At 39.1% G+C, this 23,689-nt stretch overlaps 1 protein-coding gene across 1 annotated transcript; it reads left to right on the top strand.

Moving 5' to 3' along the window:
• Window positions 1-295: 295 nt before the first annotated feature.
• Window positions 296-1,927, top strand: LOC149230515 (uncharacterized). The gene has a single exon (XM_089381337.1). It carries the CDS (start codon window positions 296-298, stop codon window positions 1,925-1,927), a length of 1,632 nt encoding a protein of 543 aa, XP_089237463.1.
• The last annotated feature ends 21,762 nt before the right edge of the window (window positions 1,928-23,689 follow it).

Raw genomic sequence — 23,689 nt, 5'->3', positions numbered from 1 at the left:
AAGGGTTAAACAGACTCGAAAAGGAGCAGTTCAGTTCATTCTTTCCATATGAAATGCGTAACATGGGCTCCCCTTTCAAGTATCTGGGGTTCTGGCTGAAGCCAAATGATTATAGGAAGGAGGATTGGTCTTGGCTAATCGCTAAGATTGAAGCAAGAATCAGTCACTGGAGTTTCAAATGGCTCTCCAGAGCAGGGAGACTGACCTTAATAAAAGCTGTGCTTCTAGCCATCCCAGTTTACTGGGTAGCTCTAACATGGGTCCCAAAAGGAGTTCTGGAGAAAATTAGGAGAATATGCAGCATATTTCTGTGGGCAGGGTCCAAAGAAACTCGGTTCTCCCTTGGGTTGCATGGGAGAAAGTGGCGAGACCAAAGGACAGGGGCGGTTGGGGGATAAAAAGCCTCCCAGATTTCAGACTTTCATTGGCAGCCAAATCACGGTGGCGTCTTATTAAGATGGAAAACCTTTGGACAAGAACGGTAAAAAGAAAATATATAGATCCAACTCCTATGGAAGATTGGATCAGGAACCCAATTAAGAGCCAAAAGAATGTTTCTGCTATTTGGAAAGCCACTTTGGAGTCTTTTAAGGTGATCGAACAAGGATTAGCTTGGAAGATTGGGAATGGTGAAAAGGTAAAGATTGGGAAGGATCCCTGGGTCGGCTGTAATGGCAACTATGCCCTCTCCCCTGACCTGGTTCAGCAGCTGGAAGAAAAAGGTCTCCTCTTCCTCAGCCAAGTGGAGAAACCAGGTTTCTCATCCATCTGGGGGCAAGCCTGGAAGAATGGAGAAGAGTTGGAATTGGAGCAAAGATGGTGGAACGATTGGAATGTTTTCACTCAGGAACTCTTCAGATCCAATGTAAGGCTGAGCGACAGGCAAGATGAGCTAATCTGGGCTCATGCAGACTCTGGGGAATACGGCCCAAAGAATGGCTATAACTTCCTTATGTCAAGGAAAGGATGGGGAGACCCGGAGTGGTGGTCGAAACAGCTTTGGAAACTTAAGAGCCCTCCAAAGTCAAAAATCCTTTTCTGGTGCATCTTAAGGAGCAAAATCCCAACTTGGGACATTCTGCAGACCAGATTCATGCACGGGCCTGGGAGATGCACCTTATGCAAAGCTGAAGTAGAATCCATAAACCACCTTTTTCTTAAATGCCCAGAATCCCTAAAGATATGGTGTGAGACTGGAAACTTATTGAACAAAAAGCTCGTCTGGGAAGGCAACAATATTCAAGAAGCCTGGCAGAAGTGGTGGAATGAGCACCCGAATGGGAACCTGCGCAACCTCCCCCTAATCATCAGCTGGGGGATATGGATAGCTAGGAACAGGAGCATCTTCCAGGACAAGGATACCCCTGTAGCAGTCACCGCAATCCAGGGCGCTGCCATTTTTTCTAGCATACCTGAACCTAAGGAATCCTCCTCCCAAAGATATGTCCCTGAAGTGCAGATCTCAGAAGGAATCCCCTGGGCGTTCTTCGACGGAGCATCTCAAAATAATAAAGCAGGAGCAGGAATTGTCATCCATGAAAACCCATCTCATTCTCTAAAAGCTTCCGTGGGGCTAGGAACAGGCTCCAATAACTTTGCAGAACTGCTTGCCCTCAAACTCCTTTTATGCTGGCTCATCCAAAGGCACACCCTCACTATTCAAATTTTTGGGGATTCCCAAAATGTGATCAGATGGGTAAATGGTCAAAGTACATGCAGCAATCAAGTCTTAAAACAAATTCTGGGAGAAGTTCAAAGACTAAAATCAATGTTTAATAGTTTCTCTATATGTCACATTTTCAGGGAAAGAAATGACATGGCGGATAAGCTTTCTAAAGATGGTCTTCAACAGGATTTGGGCAGCTGGCAAATAGTAGAAGATGATCAAGGCCAAATCAGAAGGTCGGATCAGCCACCTTACAATTAACTTTTCTGATATTCTGGCAGAAATTTTTTGTTTACTTACCCTCAAAAAATTTTTGTATTATATATAAAACCTCAAAACTACCACAGCTACGATAATGCGGCCTATTAAAACTTCTCTGGAATAGTGACGGGTTGTTTTCCTCAATTCTGAGGAGACCCGGTTTTGATGATATTCCTCATGGTCAGTCCATAGTCTCTGTGTAAGATTATCGGCTCAAAAGAACCACAGTTCAGCGCAAATCAGAGACAGCTACAACACTTAAATGGAACTGTTTTCAGGTATAAGGCAGAAAATTTTGTAAATCCAGACTTGACAGTAACTCAGAATGAACAGTGATGCATCGGCATATGCAATGTAAACTTTTTATAATCTTAATAAAAAGTTTCGTTTTTTCCTTTGGAAAAAAAAAATGAGTGGTGGGATTCCTTGTTTCCATAATTTCGCTTTCAATTTTTCTTGCCCACCTGAATGCCTTCTCCAATGAATCAGGTTCCCAAAGATGAACCTCATGTTGAATGTTATCCTTTAAAGTACCTATGAAGGCATAAATCATTTTCTTCTCTGAAATATCATTTACTCTTATATTCAATTTTTTAAAGTCCTCAATGTGCTCTGCCATTGAACACTTTTGTTTGAGATTTATCAATTGGCTAAGAAGGTGTTTCTCTTTGTATCCTCATAATGTGCTATCATTTCCTCCGTGAAAATTGACCACGTAACAAGTGGTTTACGAGAACAAAGCCCTTTATACCATAAAAATTAATCCGGTTCTAAATATGAAGATGCAATACGTACCTTTTGTAACAATTTCACCTCATGTAGATCAAAATATTTCTCCATCTATCGTATCCAATTTACCAAATCCTTGCCATCAAACTTCCTCATATTGCCTTTTCTTGATTTTAGGAGCTCGATCTTGAAACGACTATTAATTTGTAATTTCAGCTCTTCCAGTTCTGAAATTATGATCTAAAGTAACCCTTTGTGTCCTCTTTCCAATGCCACCAGTCTGATCAAAATTGGATTCTCCAAGAAAGAGTTATCCACAATCTCCTAGGATGACCTGATTATATACCTTTTCAGAAGAGCAAACTTATATGAAGTGCCACGTGTCACTATTTTGACCTTTGGATCTAAAAAATATATAAAAGAAAATGCAATATGTCCTCTTTCTGTAACTTCTTATGAAATTTCAATCTCACGCTCAGAGAGACAGTTATGACAATTTTCCCAAGGTGGCATGCTTGGAATGTAATTTGGGGGTCTGTAAAAACCCTAACTTCCTTAGACTATATCTCCGAAATTGTAACGAGACAGGATCTAAAATTCAAAGCTGAGGTTCAAACTGATTTCTTCTCAAATGGGTTTTTGTTTTAGCTTCTAAAACTTCGTAGCGAAAGAGTTATAGAGAAAATCTGATGATGACCTATTTTAGTTGAAATTCTGGAGCTTTCAAAAACCCTAACTTCCTCAGATCATATCTCCGAAAATATAGCGAGACAAGCTCTGAAATCCAGACTTGAGGTTTAGCGCGAGTTCGTCTCAAATGGGTTTTCTTTTTTTTCTTCTGAAACGTCGCAGAAAGAAAGTTATAGTGAAAATTCCACGATGACCTATTTGGAGCAGCGAAACCCTAGAATCAAAAGCTCTGATACCAAATGTTATGAAACGAGCTCACAGAAAGATAGAAAAGATAGATCAACACTTTAGAAATAAGCCTCTTCGAGGGGGCAACCTCCTTTACATTACACAAATGAACAATTCTTAGATGATACAAATGACAAGACCTCCTTTCTATTTATAGGAGTCTAAGGGGTCATAATATAATCAGAGCCGACATAACAATAATAATGTAAGGGCACAATAATAACAATAGTGGGCTTCTATGGGGCACAATAATAATAGTATGGGGACTACATTGGCACAAAAATATAATAAGGGGGTTGTACTAATAACAATAAGGGGTTACACTAGTAGTATATGGACCTAACAGATTAGTAGCAATATTTATTGAGACTATAATAATTTTCAAATATTACCTTTTAAGGTTTAACACAAAGGAGACTTTGCCCAATTTTCCTTTGTGTCATACTTTATATATCTCTGCTTTAGATTTGACATAATATTTTAAGGATTTATATAAAGTTAATTGTATCCTTTTTGATAGTGCATCAAGATTCATCTTATCATATTTCATTAAATCATGAATATATATATATATATATATATATATATATATATATATATATATATATATATATATATATAGAGCGAGAGAGAGAGAGAGAGAGAGAGAGAGAGAGAGATAGAGAGAGAGAGAGGTGTGTGTATCATTTTCATTCTTAACAATGCATACTAAACCATATATTGAATGTTTGGGCTTATATATAAGAAGACCTAATCTCTACATAGAGCTCTGATATTCTACATATGGTTTATGATGAAATAATCCAAGGTTGAAGTTGAAGTTGAACAAAATTTTATGATACATGATTTAATTATTTAATGAGTTGTTGAAGTATGAACAAGCATCAATGGGTGTTGTTGATGATGGGTTGTTAAAGCACGATTCCATTGTAATAGTTGTATTGCATACACAGTGAGCTATATTAAATACCTTGATTGTGTAATGGCCTATTGTAATATTGATTCCTTGTAATGTTTTGGATGTTAGTTAGCAGTGTGACCAGATTTCTTATTGAAGTTCTTTGCATTACATCTTATTTTCTCATTCACTAGATAGACAAACATGTAGGATTTGTTGACTGATTTTCTATTGAAATTTATAAATGCACATGAATATGAGTAGTTTGAAATCTTGCGAGTGGTTTTTCTTTACATTTCTAAGAGCCTTGCCTTTAAGGGAAACAAACTAATCACAATACGATTAGAGACAAAACTATCATTAGCATATCTATCTTAAGCATTATCTCTCAACAATAGTTGTGAGATTGGCCTAGAAGGAGAAAGGTTTTGAGAATTATTAGGAAGTTTCTAAGTGTGAAACTAACTATGTGTAGGCAGCTAGAGACAAAACCCTAGTAGAGGCATCTTTGAACAAACATAGTGTCTCTAAGTGCAACGGTGAAAAACATCCAAAATCTTTCTCATTGCCCATATAGATACACAATGATCCCTTGTTGTTCTCATGTTGGAACCATCCCCTTCAGGTATGTTGTGATTATACATCCTTTGAATAGTATTGTAGTAGACAAATAGGAAACCAACTCCATTGACAATTGGAGAGATCTATCTTTTTCTTTTTAAGTAGATGATATTTTACCTTACTGCCATGCATTTGTATTTAATCATTCCAAATGTCAATCATGAACATTGATTTGATATAGTGAAATATTGCTTCCTTAGTGTGAGTGGGGAATCAAAACATAGGGGAGCTAATTCACAGTTATTTCAATTGCTTGTTGTGCTTGTTGACATGTTAGCCTTTTTTCAGTTTTGATTGCCAACAATAGATTTCTATCTCATGAAGATTTTAGATTAGTTTTATACTTAGGTTATTAGTCTTAGGTGTAGACCCTTTACTTGCATTCATTATTCTTAGCAATTCATAAGTTATATCAATTGGATTCACATAGGATAGGATGATACCCATTAATTTGTCCAAACAAAATACTCAAGCTATTATAGTAAGGATGGAAAAACCCATTATATAACCTATGAATTTAGGAGAGTTTGTTGGAATAGAAAGCAACAATTGAACTCTAAAAGGAAGATTATCAATTATCTATAAACTACTATGGACATTCCACTAGAATAGTTTGTCATAAAAGAACAATTTTATGAAAACTCTTTATTGTGTAGTGTTTAACATAGATCAAATTTTAATATTACTAAACTAATACACAAATAATAAAATAATTTGAGATTCAAATAAAGTTACTAAAATAGCTACCATACATCTACATAATGAAAACAAGATGTAACCTAGGAAACCCAATATATGAAGACATAGCTAAAAGGTGAGGACTATACTTCGCTCTTTTATTCTCATAAATGAACTGCAAAAAACAAAACATGAACTCATTATGAAGTTACTATTGAAATTGTCTCATGTGTGGTCGCTACAAGAACCTCCACTTCCTCTCTTTTGCTCCAATATCCCACTCCCTTATTGTCTTCAACTATGAAATAGTAATTAATTCAACAAGAATGGAACCCCTTCCTTTCATGGAATCACAATATTTAACATGTCCTAACAACCATCTAAGCTTATGGTTATGGTTTATGAAAGTCCCAACTCCCAATTAGGGTTATTATTTTGGACACCCTATATTTTTCATGAAAATCCACACATGACTAACTCCCTATATTTGAGTAATGGGATGTGGTGTGCCATCAAATCAATTCCATGGTGATCAACAACAAAGGTAAACTTGTGGGAAGCATAACTTACTCATACAAAATCACAATGAAATGATATTTTTGTTGTTAGAAATTTTTCAAAGTGTAGAATATTTTTGAGAGGCTAGTGACCATGTCCACAAGGTTTTGACTCCAAAAGTTGTTTGGTGCTAGAATGGGATTTGAAACTTTTAGGTCTCAAAAGAAACAAAATATGATGTAGCCCCATAATCATCCCTACAAGACAATAGCTCCAATTTTTTTGCCTTTTGTGAATACAATCCCTTTTGCGGACAAAAGTGATCTCTCTAGTCCTATCAGAGGATCTAACAACAAACTAGAAAAAAAAAGTGTAGGATTTTCTAGTTTATATCAGAAAATACAAAATAGCATAGATAACCTACCTCACTCTGATGTTAAATGCACGTTGATTCCATCCTCGATATTCTTACTTCCAGTTTGAATCCTCTTTATGTTGTTGCAGATGAGGACTTGCAAGGAAGATCAAGCAAAAGAGACAAGAACATACATAGCATAATTCATCCTAACATAAACTATATGTCGGATCAAGGAATATCATACTAAATGAATAATGATTTATACATTGATGGAAAGTAAACACTTGATGTATTTATTAATATAAATGAGGGAAGAATATAACCATATGAGACTTCATGTTGGAAGCATCCTCTGTGGTGGATTTCCAAGTCCAAGCCAAGACCTTCAAGCACTCCTTCTCATTAGTAAGATGGGAAACATTTAGGCATAGTTTCAGCATAGAAATGCAACCAAGAAATGACCAACCAATTGGGGATAGAATGGATTTAATTTATAGGAAAGGAGAGGTAGTTTTGGATCCACAAAAGGGGAAGAAGGTCCACATCTTAAGGGGAAGATCCCTAGAGGTAGGATCAAGGACTCAAAATGGGATAACTTGTCCATATCCTTATTCAAAAATATCCATCTCACCGATCTCAAGGCTTCCAGTAAGAGAAGATTCTCCTCCACTTTAGGAAAAACTGCCAGAAGAGGTTTAACGCGGGATTTTATATCAAAAGTCATGCTAGAAATGCGAGGTCAATATGCTGCAACAAGCCATCAGCATGAGCTAGTAGTGGTGAAAATGCGTTGATCCTGAAAACTAGGTTTTTAAGAAAGCTTCTTCAGAATTCTCTCAGGGAAACTTTTCTTCTCTTCTTCAAGGATGCTTCTATATATGTTTCATGGTGAATATAGTGAAAACTTTCATCATTTTGATGCTTTAGGATACAAGACGGGAAGTGTGACAAAATATTGTGTAACAAATTCCCCCTAAAGCATGAAGGCAGAACAGGGAGTGATGGGTGAAATGATTTACAAGTCAAGGCAAGGACCCAAAGAAACACTGTTAGGAGACCTGCAAATCAAGCATGATATAATATATATCTAACATCTCTGATGTAAATATGCCTAATAATACATCTCTAAATAGGCATCTAACAATACATGAATCCACAGCATGGGCACAACCATCCGAATAGAATGGATCATGTGTATGGATCCACGGCATGGACACAACATCCGAATAGAAGGGATCATATGTATAGACCTACGGCATGGACACAACGATCCGTATAGAAAGAATCATGTGTACAATCATGAACATCTAATAACTCCACACAACCTGGATTTATCAAACGAAACCCAGGGTCTTCAAATTTGTCTTGATCCATCCAAAGTATGAATCCTACCATGTGAATAGATGTGTCAGAGTCAAATATGGAAGAAACCCACCTGATTACTAGTCAATGATGTAAACCGTTAATGGGCACGAGAGAAACCACCAATAATGACAATGGTTCTCAAAGTACAACAACACAATCCACGAGTGTGAATAAGGAAGCTGAAGTTGAACACCCGTAGAATCATTCGATAGAAATTAAGTGATGTGAACCTATCATCGAATGCGAAGAACCTGTTATTGAAGCATGAAAGCTCCAAGGTTCTGAAAGGACTGTCTAGATCATCTTCCTGGATAATGAGCTAAAGTCTACAGGAAGTGATATGTCGAAGTAGGGCCATAATGTTTCCCACATCATCGACATGAAATAAAAGATGTAGCAGAGTAAGTAAGAGTGATTTAGGATTATTGCAGAAATGTCAGACATGGTATGAGCAGTAAAAATGTAGATGGGACTTCTCTTGAACATATCAGCGGAGTTTGGTAGCATTTGAACCAATCTTAGGATCATAGGTCATGATGACAATAGGGTATAATAAGATGAAAGGAAAATGGATCCCAAAACCCAGGAAGGCAAGTGATGAAGTGAGGATAACCCAAACCCAAAGTAAGTGACATATAAGTGTCATGTTCAAAAGTGACATGTTGCCTTTATACAAAATACAGGACATGTTAAATTTCATTTTTACCCACTATTTCTAGCGAGTACCTCATTATTTTTATCACATGCTTGAAGAGGATAGCATATGCTTGTCATATAAGTTCATCCTTCGGATGAATCCATCCTAGAAAGTTTACCAAGCCCTAGGAAGGAGTAACTCGATCTCTTCATGGTGACAAGTCTTGCGTCGTTTAAGTTTTACGAGTTCAACGGAGGGGTCACTCGACATCTTATTCATGTTTAGAGAGTTTGAAAAAGAGGAAAAAAGGAAACTCCAAAGATCCCTTTTCATAGATAGTCTCTCGAATCTGAAAAGGTAGAAGACAATATTCAAGAGAACCTCTAAGCCATGTGTGACCAAGGTATTCCTTTTTCGTACAATAGTCTATCGCAGTCCAGAAAAGGGTTAAACTTATACCGGTATATGTCATTTCATTTACTTTAACGAGTTCGAAATGAGAAGTACTCAACAATCTTTTCACATTTCGAGAGTTATAAAAGAGTTGAAAGATGACTCCAAGGAGGTTCCTTTTTCATTTATTTTTTACGAGTCTGAAAAAGTGATAAAATGAAAATCGTTAGTTCAGTCAAAATTAATCACTCTCACCATTTATCCATGACCTTTCGCTGCACAAGTGAATGCACATTGCTCGTTTCGAGAAAAAAAATTATATATATAAGCAAAAATGTGCCCTAAATGGTAAAAATATTTCAAAAAACTGATAAAAATGCAAAAAGTGAAAACACATTTACCGTTCGACATTTGGTAATTCAGAGAGCACTTTTTACCCCAATTTTCCCCGATCGTCAGGCGAGGAGTGCGACCAATCTAGGACATTGTTCGACGATCCATTTGTTACGAGTAAGAGATATGTCTTTCATCTACATTTTGGTTGTGTTTTTAAGTGTTTTCATCCATAAAGTAGATGGTAAGGAGGGCTGGCATAAAATTGAGGGCGATCAGCGTGGGTTTTACCCATCGGACCTATGTTTCTCACCCTAAGCTCAATTGTGCCATCGCGCTAAAAGCGCGGAAAAATTGGGAAACAGTTGCATTGGTGCAGAGACATTAATTTTTTTACAAATCCTCCATGGTTAATGATTGTTTGTCAAATTTTCTTCCATAGAAGCTAATAAAATCTCTGTATATGGATGATCCACAGGCTATTCACTGAAAATGGTGATTGAATGGAAGGAAAGAGGTCACGAAGCATAAGATCATAAAGCAGCCCAAGATCCAAATTGCATAGTGGCCCTTCAGGCATGTGGAATACTGAAATTATTTTGTATCCATGGGATTAGGACCCATATTGATTTACTACATCATTATTTGGATAATGGGATGTAGATCGCCAACTGTTTATTATTGGGGACCAAGAACTCAAGTAGATATTGTAGACATCTATTTCTTTAAAGGTTTGTCCAAAAGGGGATAATGAATTTAGTTCTCTGGTTCTTATACTGTGGGAGAGAGTACATATATGATGATAGCAAGACATTGCCTAGGCTCTCATAAAACAAAGAGTGGGAAAATAGACATAAAAACTATCACAAATCTCCTGCTAAGAATGATTATCCATACCATGGCTCGAATATCTGGAGCTCAAGCTCTACATGAAGCGACTAAATTTCACTTTCAGTATGCCATAGACTGTCTTAGCCCCACATTTTTTAACTGGTGTGAAGGGTTGTTGGTCAACATGAAGGACCAACTCACAAAATGCAAGACAGGGAAATTGAAACAATTCGGCTATGGATCTATCTTGGTGACGTTCTTCCTAGAACGTGTACCATTATTCAGGTACCAATGGATAGAGGTGGAGACTCCAGTGCACAAGGATCCATTACTGTTGAGGTGGGGTGAGTTGATGCCTCGTCATGGAGGTGGTCATCATATGTCTTTTCCTCCAACGTTCTTTGGATGTCTGCAACAACATCTCATCATGGTAGATGATTTGGCTTATGCCGAGACATATTTCTAGGGAGATCTCGACCTCCCACTTCCACTTGGCACACAGTGGACTTGTGTAGGCAAAAAATTATTTGTAGGTTTTTCAAGTTTTTTATGTTTTTGTTTTATGTGAACTAAGATTTGGGACATGATTTTTTCTAATGTTAGACTAGAGAGACCTCCAGGGGTTTCTATGATAGCTAGGAGTGTGGCTCGGCAGATTGAGGATGAACCCTATTAGGAGGGAGCTGATCCAATAGTAGAGGTGGAACACAACCTAGAAGCCTTAACAAGAGGCATTCTAGAGTATGTGTCTATTGATGAGGTGCCACTGCGATATCAAAGACATACCATAGGAGTGTCAGCTAGACTACATTGATTTTTGAACTGCGTTATCAGAGTTGTTTCATGCTACGATGAGCACCATGTCGGCAGATATCCATATCTCTAGTTTTCATTTTCTGCACTTATGTAGGCTTGAGAATCCGTGTCTCAGAAGACAGATTTTGATATTTTGATGTAACATAGATTTTGCAAACTCTCTCTATACATATACATTCTTTACCTGTTATATCTAATGTTCCTACTATGTGATGGTTTCCTTTTTACATGCGTCATATATGTCTATCTAATACATGATTTGCCAATGTATATGTTAATGTATTTAGATATCTTGGAATATGTTGATAGGTAATGTAATCAAAATTTATTTCCAAGAAATGAACGTGTAAGTACATCATTAAAATATTAGGGTTTCTGACAGAATAATTCTCGTTTAACTGTAATACAATGAGTTGTGAGTCAAGTTTAACAACTAACACCCTAATACCAAGAGCAATAGATTTCTAAAATAGTTCAACAACTGCACTATATTCGGAAATATTGTTAGTTGTATAACCTAGACATATGCCTTGTAAACTCACGAACTCACCATTGGGAGCATAGAGTGCCCACGCAAAGAAGATATATTTTGTGTACTATGGAAAGCGCCATCAGTGAAACCAATATGAGGAAGAAGGTTCATCAACATTTTCAAACCAAGTGGAACATGCGGTAAGCAAGGAAAACATGTTCGCAAATATGCAAACATTCACACCAATAACTACACACTAACGAAACACACACTAATGGACAAGGTATCTATGCAAAATCTATGCATAATATTTTTTGAGGTAGATCCCATTGCAAGGCTCAAACAATTGATTTCCATCATAGTCAAGTAACTCGTAGGCAGGCTTTTGTAATACATGTTTAAATAGATAGGGTCCATGCCACATAGGTTCGAATTTCTCGGCTCTTAATTTGTCATTAACCTAATCATATAACAGGACTAAGCCACCTACATATGCACGAGGGGTCACAGTTTTTTCATACTGAATTTTAACTCGTTTTTTCTAAGACTAAGTTACTAATGTGGAAATTTGACGAGTCTCATCAAGACATTCTAAGTAATAGTTCTTCCTCAAATGAAGTATCATGGAGTAATTCGACAGCTAGTTTTAAAGATGGGATTTCACATTCGATAGGTAGGATGGCTTCCAAACCATAAACCAATTGAAAACGTGTGAATACGGTTGTCATTTGGCAGCGGTTTGATATGCCCATAATGCCAAAAAAATCATAAGGTGCCAATTCTTTTTGTGCATCCCAATGTTTCATTGAAGCATTGTGACCAAAAATTTGTTAACAGCTTCAACTAGGCCATTAGCCTATGGGTAGTAAGGAGTTGAGCTATTGTGACGTAAGCCCAAGTGAGTAGTGAGTTTTTTCATCATGTGATTTTGAAAATGGGAGCCATGGTCGGTGACTATGGCTTGCGGTACACCGAACCAAGATATGGCATGGTTGAATAAAAGAAAATTTGCAGTTTCACCATCAGTAGTGTAGGTAGGCATCAACTTGGCCCATTTTGTAAAATAATCAACAACAACAATGATGTATCCATGCCCCCGAGCCGAGTGAGGGTTACAAGTCATAAAATCAATGCCTCATTTGTTAAATGGACCAATAATGATAAATGGGTGTAAAGGGGCAGGTGGGGATCGTTGTTTCCAGTTGTAAATCTGGAAAGCATGACATTTTTGGACTAAAAGAACAAAATCTTTGAAAATAGAGGGCCAAAAATTACCGTCGCGAAGGTTATTTTGAGCATATCCTGACATATTACCACCACAGGCTCCAGAGTTTCAGTCATTCAAATCTTTTTCAACTTCCTCATGTGTCAGACACTGTCAAAGGATTGAATCTATGCCAAGTCGGTATAAGGTATCCCCAATAATGCGATAGGGATGGGAATGGTATCGGATTCGACACCGCTCAAAGTGAGATAAATCTGATCGAAAGGTATCAGTTTAGAGAGATATGATGATATCTCCATACCATGGTTTGTGGGTGCTAATGAGGAAGAGAGATTCGTCAAGAATTAGTTCATCAAATTCAACAGTTGTGTTTGCAAAGGGAAATTCACAAATTAATTCAACAAAAACAAGTGATTTTTTCAACTTAGCTTTGGTGAACTCTAAGTCAAACTCTTGTAGGATTAAAATCCATTTGGAATATTTTCCCCCAAGGAATTGAGGAGAGAGAATATAGGTCATGGGTTTGCAGTCAGACACCACTACAGTTTTACGTAGGAGAATATAGTGACGAAAACGTTGGACAGAATGAACTGCTGCTAATGCCAACTTTTCTACATGAGCATAGTGTCTCAACATCAAAAAGGTTATGACTCAAGTAATATATAAAATACTCATTTCCATCATCATCATCCTGAACCAGCACCATACCAATGGTATTTTTAGTGGCAGCCAAGTATAGGAAATAATTGCGATGATAATTCGGAGGATGCAACAAAGTTTCACTAATGAGTGTGACCTTTGAACCATCAAATGACTTCTGAGCAATGTCATCCCAAATGAATTTGATTCCTTTCTTCAAAAGGTGAGTAAAACCCTCGGAAAGCTCACCATAATTAGGGATGAAATGACTAAAAAGGTTTGCCTTTCCCTGCAAACTCAAGAGTTGATGTATGGCAGATGGAGGTGGAAAATTGACAATGGCCTCCACCTTGAGAGGATCACTGTGGATTCCTTCTTTGGAGATTATAATTCCTAAGAGATGACTAGATTCAATGCAAAAGACACACTCATAAGGATTCAATCGAATATTGTAGTGTCGACAACGAAGAAAAATCACCTGAAGGTGAGTTGGATGGTCTTGACGTTTAAGAAAGTGTGCAGGTAAATCATCAAGATATGGCTAAACAATATTTTAATATCATGGAAGGAATAATACATGACCTGTTGGAAGGTTTCACCAGTGTTTTTCAAACCAAAAGGAAACTTTTTGTAGGTGAAATTCCCCCAAGGACATATAAAGGTTGTCTTGTGTTGATCAAAAAGAAGGATATTAATCTGATTATATCCAGAGAATCCATCCATGAAGGAGAAAATTTCACTCTCAGCACATTCATCGATAATCTAGTCAATGAAGGGAGTAGGTTAATTGTCCTTCGTACAGGCCCGATTGATATCTCGATAGTCAACATAGACTCGTATGGTTCCCTGTTTCTTAGTTACCAAAACAATTTTGGAGACCCAATCTGTCAGTGGGATAGGATAAATAAATCCAACTTTTAGAAGTTTTTCAACTTCTCCCTTAATGGAAGCTACCTTCCTTGGGTGCACCAAACGATGACATTGTCACACGGGTTTTGCATCCAGATAGGTGGGAATCTCATGTACCATGATACTAGGATCGATTCCAGGCATCGCTTTGTATGACCAAGCGAAGACATCACTTGTTGTATAAATCTTAATCTCATCAAGAGAACAAGAAGCCCCTATGTGAATGTTTTTGACAATCCCAGGTTTAACCGAGATGTCGATGGGCATGGTTGCCAAAATGTTCCCTAAATTACCTTTAGACAACACTTCATGAACCAAGATAGGTGTCTGAAATGGAGTAGTCGTTTCAGGAGAAAGTAAAGTACCTAGACAAGTAGGAATTGATCCAGGGCTAGGAAGAAAAGAAGAACAATGATGAATATCATTCCAAGGGGTTTCTTCTAGATACATGACTTTAGCAATGCTTTCATCAATAAGGAACGTCTCATTCAAAGGATCTTCAAAATCATAAGAACCAAGCCAAGAAGTTTGTATATACGAGTCCAGGGAAAAACTCAATCCATCATGAGTTGTAGATGCAGCCGCAAAAGCCAAAAGGATAGTTTGATAAGATTGCTCAATTGGGCTAAGTGTCACAGCATCGCCAAATCGTCGATCTAGTCAAGACTCCATGGGACCATCATAATTAGATGAGATCATGTTAATTGAGGCAACATTGGAGGGAGGAAGAAGGGAAAATTTTCCCATTAAGTCAAGGTCCTTGAAAATGCCTGCTCCAACACTTTCATAAGGAATGTTGGTTTTCCCAACATAAGGCACATTACCTATTGAAGAATCAGAGGAAAAGAAAGCCAATTGATCAACAGTGAAAATTTTCCCTTAGTAGGGAAAATGAGGTACACGAAAAAGAGATGATACCACACAAAACATTTCATGAGTCCAGCTCCGACCAAGTAAAAGGTTGTAACTAAGATTAGTGTCAACAACCTTGACTTCTAAATTGACCAGCTTTCCCTCCAACTGAATGGGTAAGGAGTTGATAATATCATATGTATGAAAACCTCAATCATTGAAATCTTCTAAATTGTTAAGAGACTAGTAGAGAGGAGGGGAACCAATTGATTTCCAAAATGATATGGACATGATGCATGTGGAGGCTCCTTCATTGTCAACAGTCTGGTGGATATTCTTGCCCATAATAACAACTTGTATAAGAAAATCAAGTTAAGGTGGCAGGCGAGGTACATGGTTTTCGAGATCAAAAGTAATCAAACTAGAATTTGTGGGATCAATTCCTCCAATAGTAGATATAAAAGCCTTCCGCTATGACAAACACGTCTGAAGGACTTCCAAATCCGACATCACCGAGGGTGATTGAGCTAAGTCTTCTACAATGTTGTAGTTTTGGGCAGCTCGCGCATTCAGATTATAAGATGATTTTCGAAGAACACCTTTAGGGGGTGGTCGGATTATGGAATCGGTGCTAGGTTTCTTAATATGGAGAGGACTTGAACTAGGTGGAGTGGAGGAAGAGGGTACATCAGTGTTATCTTTCTCCATTATAATTTTCTCAGTAGATGGAAAATTTTTCGATCTCATGGCTACAAAAATTTGTTTAGAGCCACCCATAAACACTTGAGAGCTTCAAGAGGCTTGAGCATGGGGTTGGTCTACTAATTGTGTCTGTTGAGACAGGAAAGGTTTCCTCAGCACATCTAGCATCCTTGTAGTGCCTTTCAGAAGATGACTTACTTTGGCACGTCAGGGGAAATCCTTAGTGTAATGATCTTCATCACAAATAAGGCAAGGATATTTAGGTTTTAGTTTAGATGTGTCATCAGCTGATGATTTTTGGGAATATTGTTTAGGGGTATGTTGTTTAGTTTTTCCTTTACCCTTCTTCTTGCCTTTCGAGGATTTATCTGTTGTGGTAGACTGGATAGAATTTACCTTTGACGCTTTACCAAGATTCTTAGGATTATCAACAATATTAGGAGTTGCAGCGGCTGAGTAGATTTAGGTTTTGAAGAGGTAGCTGGAGTACTACTAGACCACTGAGCCACAAATCCAATGATGCCATCGATAGGTGGTGAATCTGCAGGTTTAGAATATGTAGGGTCAGTCGAAGGTCGTTGGGCACCAGGTAAGAGTTCATATAATGTGCCAGATTGTGAATAAACAAAATCCAAATATTGGGCACGGGCGATATCTTGTTCCTTAGTCACACAACCACCCATGGCTATGTGTTTATCAATAGGAGGGATGAATGATTTAGTGAACCATTCAGTCAAAAGCTAATCCGGAATATCGAATTTGATAAGACAATGCATATTACTCCATTCATTGATATGATCAGAGATGTGAGTAGAAGTTGTTTGTTGCAAATACGTTAGGAGATTCTCATACACCACGAGGGAGCTCAATGTACCATTTGGAAGCAGCTCCTGTTAAAGTGCACTAGAAAAGACGTAATCGAACATAATAATCGACCCAAGAGTAGAGGAACACCATAGGTGCTAAGTCATAATGTGTGCTTGGGGATCTTCTCCAGATTTACCTTCGAATTTGGGGTAATCACTAGGAATTTTGGTTGGTACCAGAGGCTAATACGGTGAGTGAAGTATTGGGTCATTCGTAAGCCTTGACACATCTGGCAATTCCAACATTACTAAAAATAGAGTTGTGGGTTGTATGGAGTATAAGATATCTGGTATGTGCCAAACTAAGTATTCTAGCCTTTCTGAGTTTGGGTTTTCCTGTTGAGAATGCAACAAGATGATGGAGCTTAGTGGAAAGAAGTCGCCTTCACTAAGTGGGCCCGTAGGCTATTTTTGGCGCAAAGTCTATTTTTAGACTATGTCTATTTTTAAACATATGGATCATGGTCTATGAGTTGCAGGATGCTATTTGTGGATGATTAGTCATGTTGGCAAAAATAGATGGACTTCTATTTTTAGACATATGGGTGGTTTCTATTTTTAGACTGCCAAGCTAAAAATAGAACAGTCGAATATTATTGTCTCATAATAATATTTGGACTATAAACATTATCTTATCCTCTTGGAGCACTTCAGTTTGAGCTACAGATGTGGCACATGCATCTGTAAGAAGGAAATACACTTTTCTTGTGGGTCAGTTGAGCTATTGCATGCAGGACTTCAGTTAGAGCTCATGTGGTTGAGTTTGGTGAAGTTGATTGTGGAGTTGATGGAGTTGTGTTCAGTTTGACTTGGTTGAACTAGTTGTATTTTAGTCTAACTAAAGAATACACTAGTGATGAGTTGTGTGAATCAATTATTAATTAATTCACTAATTATTAACTCATAAAGCAACTAAAGAATACATCAGTTAACTCAGTGCATGTACAGTTCAGTGGAGACAAATGTTAGAGATTGAGATTGCTATCAGTTGTGACTATAGTTGTGCATGAGATTTTCACATGCATGGATGGAGATTTCCCATGAGGCTTGCGTAGTATAATCAAAGGAATTCAATTTCACATAGTGATTGATTCTCTTGTAGGATTACGCAGTGGAGGCAAGCAAAAAATGGGGAAGATTTGAGGCTTCAGATCTGAGCTAGTTTGTGTGTAACAGGTGGAGATAGTACTGAGTACTTGTGAGGAGTATTGTACTATGTATTGTTACATGTTCTCTATCATTATAATATACAGATAGTGTGGGGTTTTCAGCTGTATGCTTTCCCCGGGTTACATACTGTGTTAATGTGTGCATGCAATTGATGTTTCATTGTTTTTGATGTTGCTAAATTGATGATCAACGTAGAGGAGGTTATGTATTGTGCATGTATTCCGCAATAGTGTATAATCGAGATAATCTCTGTGAATAAGTGATTAATTATTCAAAAATTCTACATGGTATCAAAGCTGTTGGTCATCAGATCTACTATTCAGAAAGTGTTTACATTTTATTTCTTTAGGCAGCGTCTGTAATCGGGCCAGGTAGCCTCTGGATTCATCCTTCCTTTGGAAGTTGAGATATCCGGTAAAAGCCCATACAATCAATCTATGTATGAGAAATACTTTGCTCTCACGAATTTTAGATCAGATGCGGTTGAGTTTTGAGCTGGTGGAATTCGAATTTGCAACAATGTTTTATTGGTATCAACGTGGCAATGTCTTTCAATGGATTGCAATTGGAGTATGCTCTTGAGGGCATCTAGAACTATATTGCATGGAAGGACAGGATGGAGGTGGTGTTAGATGATAATGGGCTGAAAGATTTCATAGAGGCTGAGGTCCCAAAGCCTACTGATACTGTGCAAGTTGATGCTTGGCAAAAGAAGACAGCAAAGTGTCGAAGGATCCTATTGGAGGGTGTGAAGGATCACATTGTGTCCAGCCTGCATGGAAAGGCTTCTCCATACTTGATGTGGAAAGCGTTGACAGATCTATTCCAAAGCAAGAGCGATCAGAGGAAGTTGGCACTCAAGGATAAACTCATAAACATTAAATGCGAGAAGGGAGACAGTATGTCCAAGTATCTCACGAAGTTCACTCAATGCAGGGATGAGCTGGGAAGTGTGGGGGTGACTGTCGATGATGAGGACTTGGTGAGCTTGGTTCTCCTTGGTCTTCTGAAGAGTTGGCATTCCTGTCAGGACTCTGTCAATGGTCGGGAGAAATTGCCAGGATGGGAGAGACTCTCATCAGATCTTGTGCAGGAGGAGATCAAGAGGAATACCAGGGACGGATCTTCATCAAAGGGACCTGATGAAGAAAATTGCACTTTGGCTGCCAAAGCAAAGAAGGGGAAGAATAAGAAAGCTTCTCATTCCGGTGCGAAAGGCAAGAAGCAGGACATGTCCAAGGTGAAGTGCTTTCACTGTCACCGACACGGACACTATGCCACTAATTGTCCGCAGAAGAAGAAGAACAAGCAAGCTACTGGATCTGCAGCGGGAGAGGCCTTAGCCTCGCATTTTGAGCTTGATTTTTCATTGATCACATGCTTGGTATCAAGTGTGATGGGATTGGTATGGTTCTTGGACAGTGGTGCGTCTTTTCACATGACAGGAGATCGAGATTTGTTTTTTGATCTGGAGGAGAAAGATCTTGGAGTGCACATCGAGATGGGCGATGATGGTAGATACAGTGCGACTGGTATCAGTAACATTTCCTTTGAGAGGGAGTCTGGTAAACCCTTTGTGTTGAAGGAAGTGATGCATGTTCCAGGATTGAAGAAGAATCTTATCTCTGTGGTGATGTTAGAAGATAAGGGATATGATGTTGTTTTCAGTGAGGGAAAGGCTTTCTTGCGCAGTAAGACAACTGGAGAAACCCAGAAGATAGGGGTTCAAGTCAGGAACCTTTATCAGTTGCATGTAGATGGCTGCGCAGCAATGGCATGCAAGGCAGAAGGATTGGTGAGCCGGGATGATGGCGAGCTGTGGCACAGGAGATTGGGTCACCTTCACCATGGAGCCTTGAAGATACTGCAGCAGATCACTACTGGGCTTCCTAAAGGCACTCTTGCGCAGTCAGATCAGTGCAAGGGGTGTACTTTGGGAAAGTTTGTGAAAGCCACCTTTCACGAGAAGGATAGTCGTGCCACGACGATCCTTGAGAGAATTCACACAGACGTGTGTGGACCTTTCTCAGTAGCTTCGACAGCAAAGCACAGGTATTATGTGATATTTGTTGATGATTTCTCTCGAAAGTGTTGGATCTTCTTCATGCAGAAGAAGAGCGAGACATACTCAAAGTTTTGTGAGTTCAAAGCACTGGTCGAGAAGGAGTCGGGGAAGAAGGTGAAGGCTCTTAGGAGCGAAAATGGTGGTGAATACATCTCTGGCGAGTTCAAGGATTTCTGCAATGCAGAAGGGATTCGAAGAGAGCTCATAGCTCCCCATAACCCACAGCAGAACGGGGTTGTTGAGCAGAAGAACAGAACGATCGTGGGTGTTGCACGGGCAATGTTGCATGATCAGGGCCTACCCCTTCACTTGTGGGCGGAAGCATGCAATACTGCAGTATATGTGCAGAACCGTTGTCCTCACAGGATACTTGGCATGAGTACACCCGAGGAGGCTTATTCTAGTAAGAAGCCTGATCTTTCTCATTTGATGATTTTTGGTGCTAACGTTTACATGCATGTGACGAAGGATGCCAGGAAGAAGTTGGAGCCGACCGCAGAGTTTGGGATATTTGTGGGTTACACTGATACGCCCCACAATTATCGTGTGTATTTGCCAGAAAGTGGCAAGACTGTTGTGCGATGGGATATAAAATTTCAGGAGGAGAAAGCCATGAAGTGTTCGCTTGAGAGGGAGCCACACTTGCATGCAGATGAGGAGCTATTAGTTCCTAAGGATGAGCTTCAGGACGTGGATCAGCCACAGGACGAAGTTCATGGAGTGGAAGAGACCACTCATGCAGTGCCAACCATCAAAGGGCGAAAGCGCTTCACAAAAGCTGAGCGGCTGGCTCAAGATGAAGAGAAGGTTGTAGGACCACCTACAGCTCAACGTAGACAGAGACAGTCACCTGATCGATACATTGGATACATGGCTCTTGTGAGCAAATGTGTTGTGACTGAGCCATCCTCTTTCGAGGAATCTGTGGAGGATCTCGCATGGGTAGATGCCATGGTGGAAGAGTATGATTTGATTGTCAAAAAAAGTGCATGGGAGATTGTCCCAAGACCGGAAGGGAAATCATTGGTGGGTTCGAGATGGATCTACAAAGTTAAGCAGGCAGCTAATGGGAGTGTGGAGAAGTACAAGGCAAGATTTGTTGCCCAAGGCTTTTAGATAGAGGGGATCAATTATGAGGAGACCTTTGCACCTATCACAAGGTATTCTTCCATACGGATGATTCTTGATCTCTCAGCGCAGATGGGGTGGCACATTCATCAGATGGATGTGAAGACTGCGTTCCTCAATGAAGTCATTGAGGAGGAGGTGTACATAGAGTAGCCCGAAGGTTTTGAGATCTTTAGCAGCGACTCACATGTGTGCAGGCTCAAGAGAGCATTGTATGGGTTGAAACAAGCACCACGTGCTTGGTACACACGGATAGACAGTTATTTCACTAGACTTGGATTCTCCAAGAGTGAGGCGAATCCTAACCTATACCAGATTGTGGTGGAGGGTAAGTTGCTTATCATTGTACTTTATGTAGATGATTTGATTCTAACAGGTGATGAGCTGTTGATACTTTCATGCAAGGATGATCTTGCTAAGGAGTTTGAGATGAAGGACTTGGGCCTCCTTCATTATTTCCTGGGATTGGAAATTTGGCAACGCAGTGATGGACTATTTGTTTCTCAGGGTAAGTATGCTCGAGAGATACTGGAGAAGTTCAACATGCATGGCTGCAAGCCTGTTGATACTCCTCTTCCTAGAGGTTGGAGGAAGGAGGATGCTACTTCCGCGGAGGTAGTGAATACCACTGTCTATCGACAGTTGGTGGGGTCACTTATGTATCTGGTCAATACACGACCCGATATATGCTATGCTGTTAACTAGATTTCACAAGCTATGGTTAAGCCAACCAAGCTCTTCTGGAAGGCAGACAAGCATGTATTGTGTTATCTTAGAGGCACATCCGAATATGGATTGTGGTACAGACAAGAGGATGAGGTGAAGCTATGTGGCTTCATGGATGCAGATTGGGCAGGGAGCCCAAAAGACAGAAAGAGCACATCTGGAGGGGTCTTCAGTATCGGGTAAACAACAGTTTCTTGGTACAGAAGGAAGCAGAGATCCGTGGCACTCAGTTCAGCAGAGGCCGAGTATATGGCATCAAGTTTGGCTGCATGCGAGGCTATATGGATGAGGAAGATCCTGGTCGGGTTGTTCGGTTCTCACTTGGAGCCTGTAGTGATTTATTGTGATAACCACAGTTGCATTAAACTCTCAGCTAATCCAATATTTCATGATAGATCCAAGCACATTGACATCAGGTACCATCATATCAGAGATTGTGTGCAGCGGAGAGTCATGTTACTTTCATACATTCCAACGGAGGATCAGGATGCTGATATCTTGACGAAGGCGCTCACCAGGAGCAAATTCGAATACCACCGAGGCAGGATAGGGGTTGCTGATAATCCATATCTTGTTGAGAGGGAGTGTTGAGAATGAAACAAGATGATGGAGCTTAGTGGAAAGAAGTCGCCTTCACTAAGTGGGCCCGCAGGCTATTTTTTGTGCAAAGTCTATTTTTAGACTATGTCTATTTTTAGACATATGGATCATGGTCTATGAGTTGCAGGATGCTATTTGTGGATGATTGGTCATGTTGGTAAAAATAGATGGACTTCTATTTTTAGACATATGGGCGGTTTCTATTTTTAGACTGCCAGGCTAAAAATAGAACAGTCGAATATTATTGTCTCATAAATATATATGGACTATAAACGTTATCTTATCCTCTTGGAGCACTTCAGTTTGAGCTACAGATGTGGCACATGCAGCTGTCAGAAGGAAATACGCTTTTCTTGTGGGTCAGTTGAGCTATTGCATGTAGGACTTCAGTTAGAACTCATGTGGTTGAGTTTGGTGGAGTTGATGGAGTTGTGTTCAGTTTGACTTGGTTGAACTAGTTGTATTTTAGTCTAACTAAAGAATACACTAGTGATGAGTTGTGTGAATTAATTATTAATTAATTCACTAATTATTAACTCATAAAGCAACTAAAGAATACATTAGTTAACTCAGTGCATGTACAGTTCAGTGGAGACAGGTGTTAGAGGTTGAGATTGCTATCAGTTGTGACTATAGTTGTGCATGAGATTTGCACATGCATGGATGGAGATTTCCCATGAGGCTTGCGTAGTATAACCAAAGGAATTCGATTTCACATAGTGATTGATTCTCTTGCAGGATTGCGCAGTGGAGGCAGGCAAACAGTGGAGAAGATTTGAGGCTTCAGATCTGAGCTAGTTTGTGTGTAACAGGTGGAGATAGTACTGAGTACTTGTGAGGAGTATTGTACTATGTATTGTTACATGTTCTCTATCATTATAATATACAAATAGTGCGGGGTTTTTAGTTGTATGCTTTCCTCGGGTTACATACTGTGTTAATGTGTGCATGTGATTGATGTTTCATTGTTTTTGATGCTGCTAAATTGATGATCAACGTAGAGGAGGTTATGTATTGTGCATGTATTTCGAAATAGTGTATAATCGGGATAATCTCTATGAATAAGTGATTAATTATTAAAAATTTCTACATTTCCCCCATTGTGGTGGACTTTTTCCATAAGGTGGTTGACCATAAAGAGTTTGATCATATGGACGTTGACCATATGGAGGTTGGTTATATGGAGGTTGACCATAAGGAGGCTAACCATAAAGAGTTTGACCATATTGAGCCTGGTGACCATATTAGATGTATGGAGTTTGTGAAGAAAATTGACCATACTGTTGTTGGTAAGGTCCTTTTTGCATTTGTTTCCATTGTGGCAACAGTTGTT

The sequence above is a fragment of the Pinus tabuliformis genome, chromosome J, assembly GCF_031772625.1.
Source record: "Pinus tabuliformis cultivar Carrire ecotype Pingquan chromosome J, CPIR1, whole genome shotgun sequence".
NCBI classification, from domain to species: domain Eukaryota; kingdom Viridiplantae; phylum Streptophyta; class Pinopsida; order Pinales; family Pinaceae; genus Pinus; species Pinus tabuliformis.
Note: the sequence above shows the minus strand (reverse complement) of the source record. Positions and strands in the feature narration are given on the sequence as shown.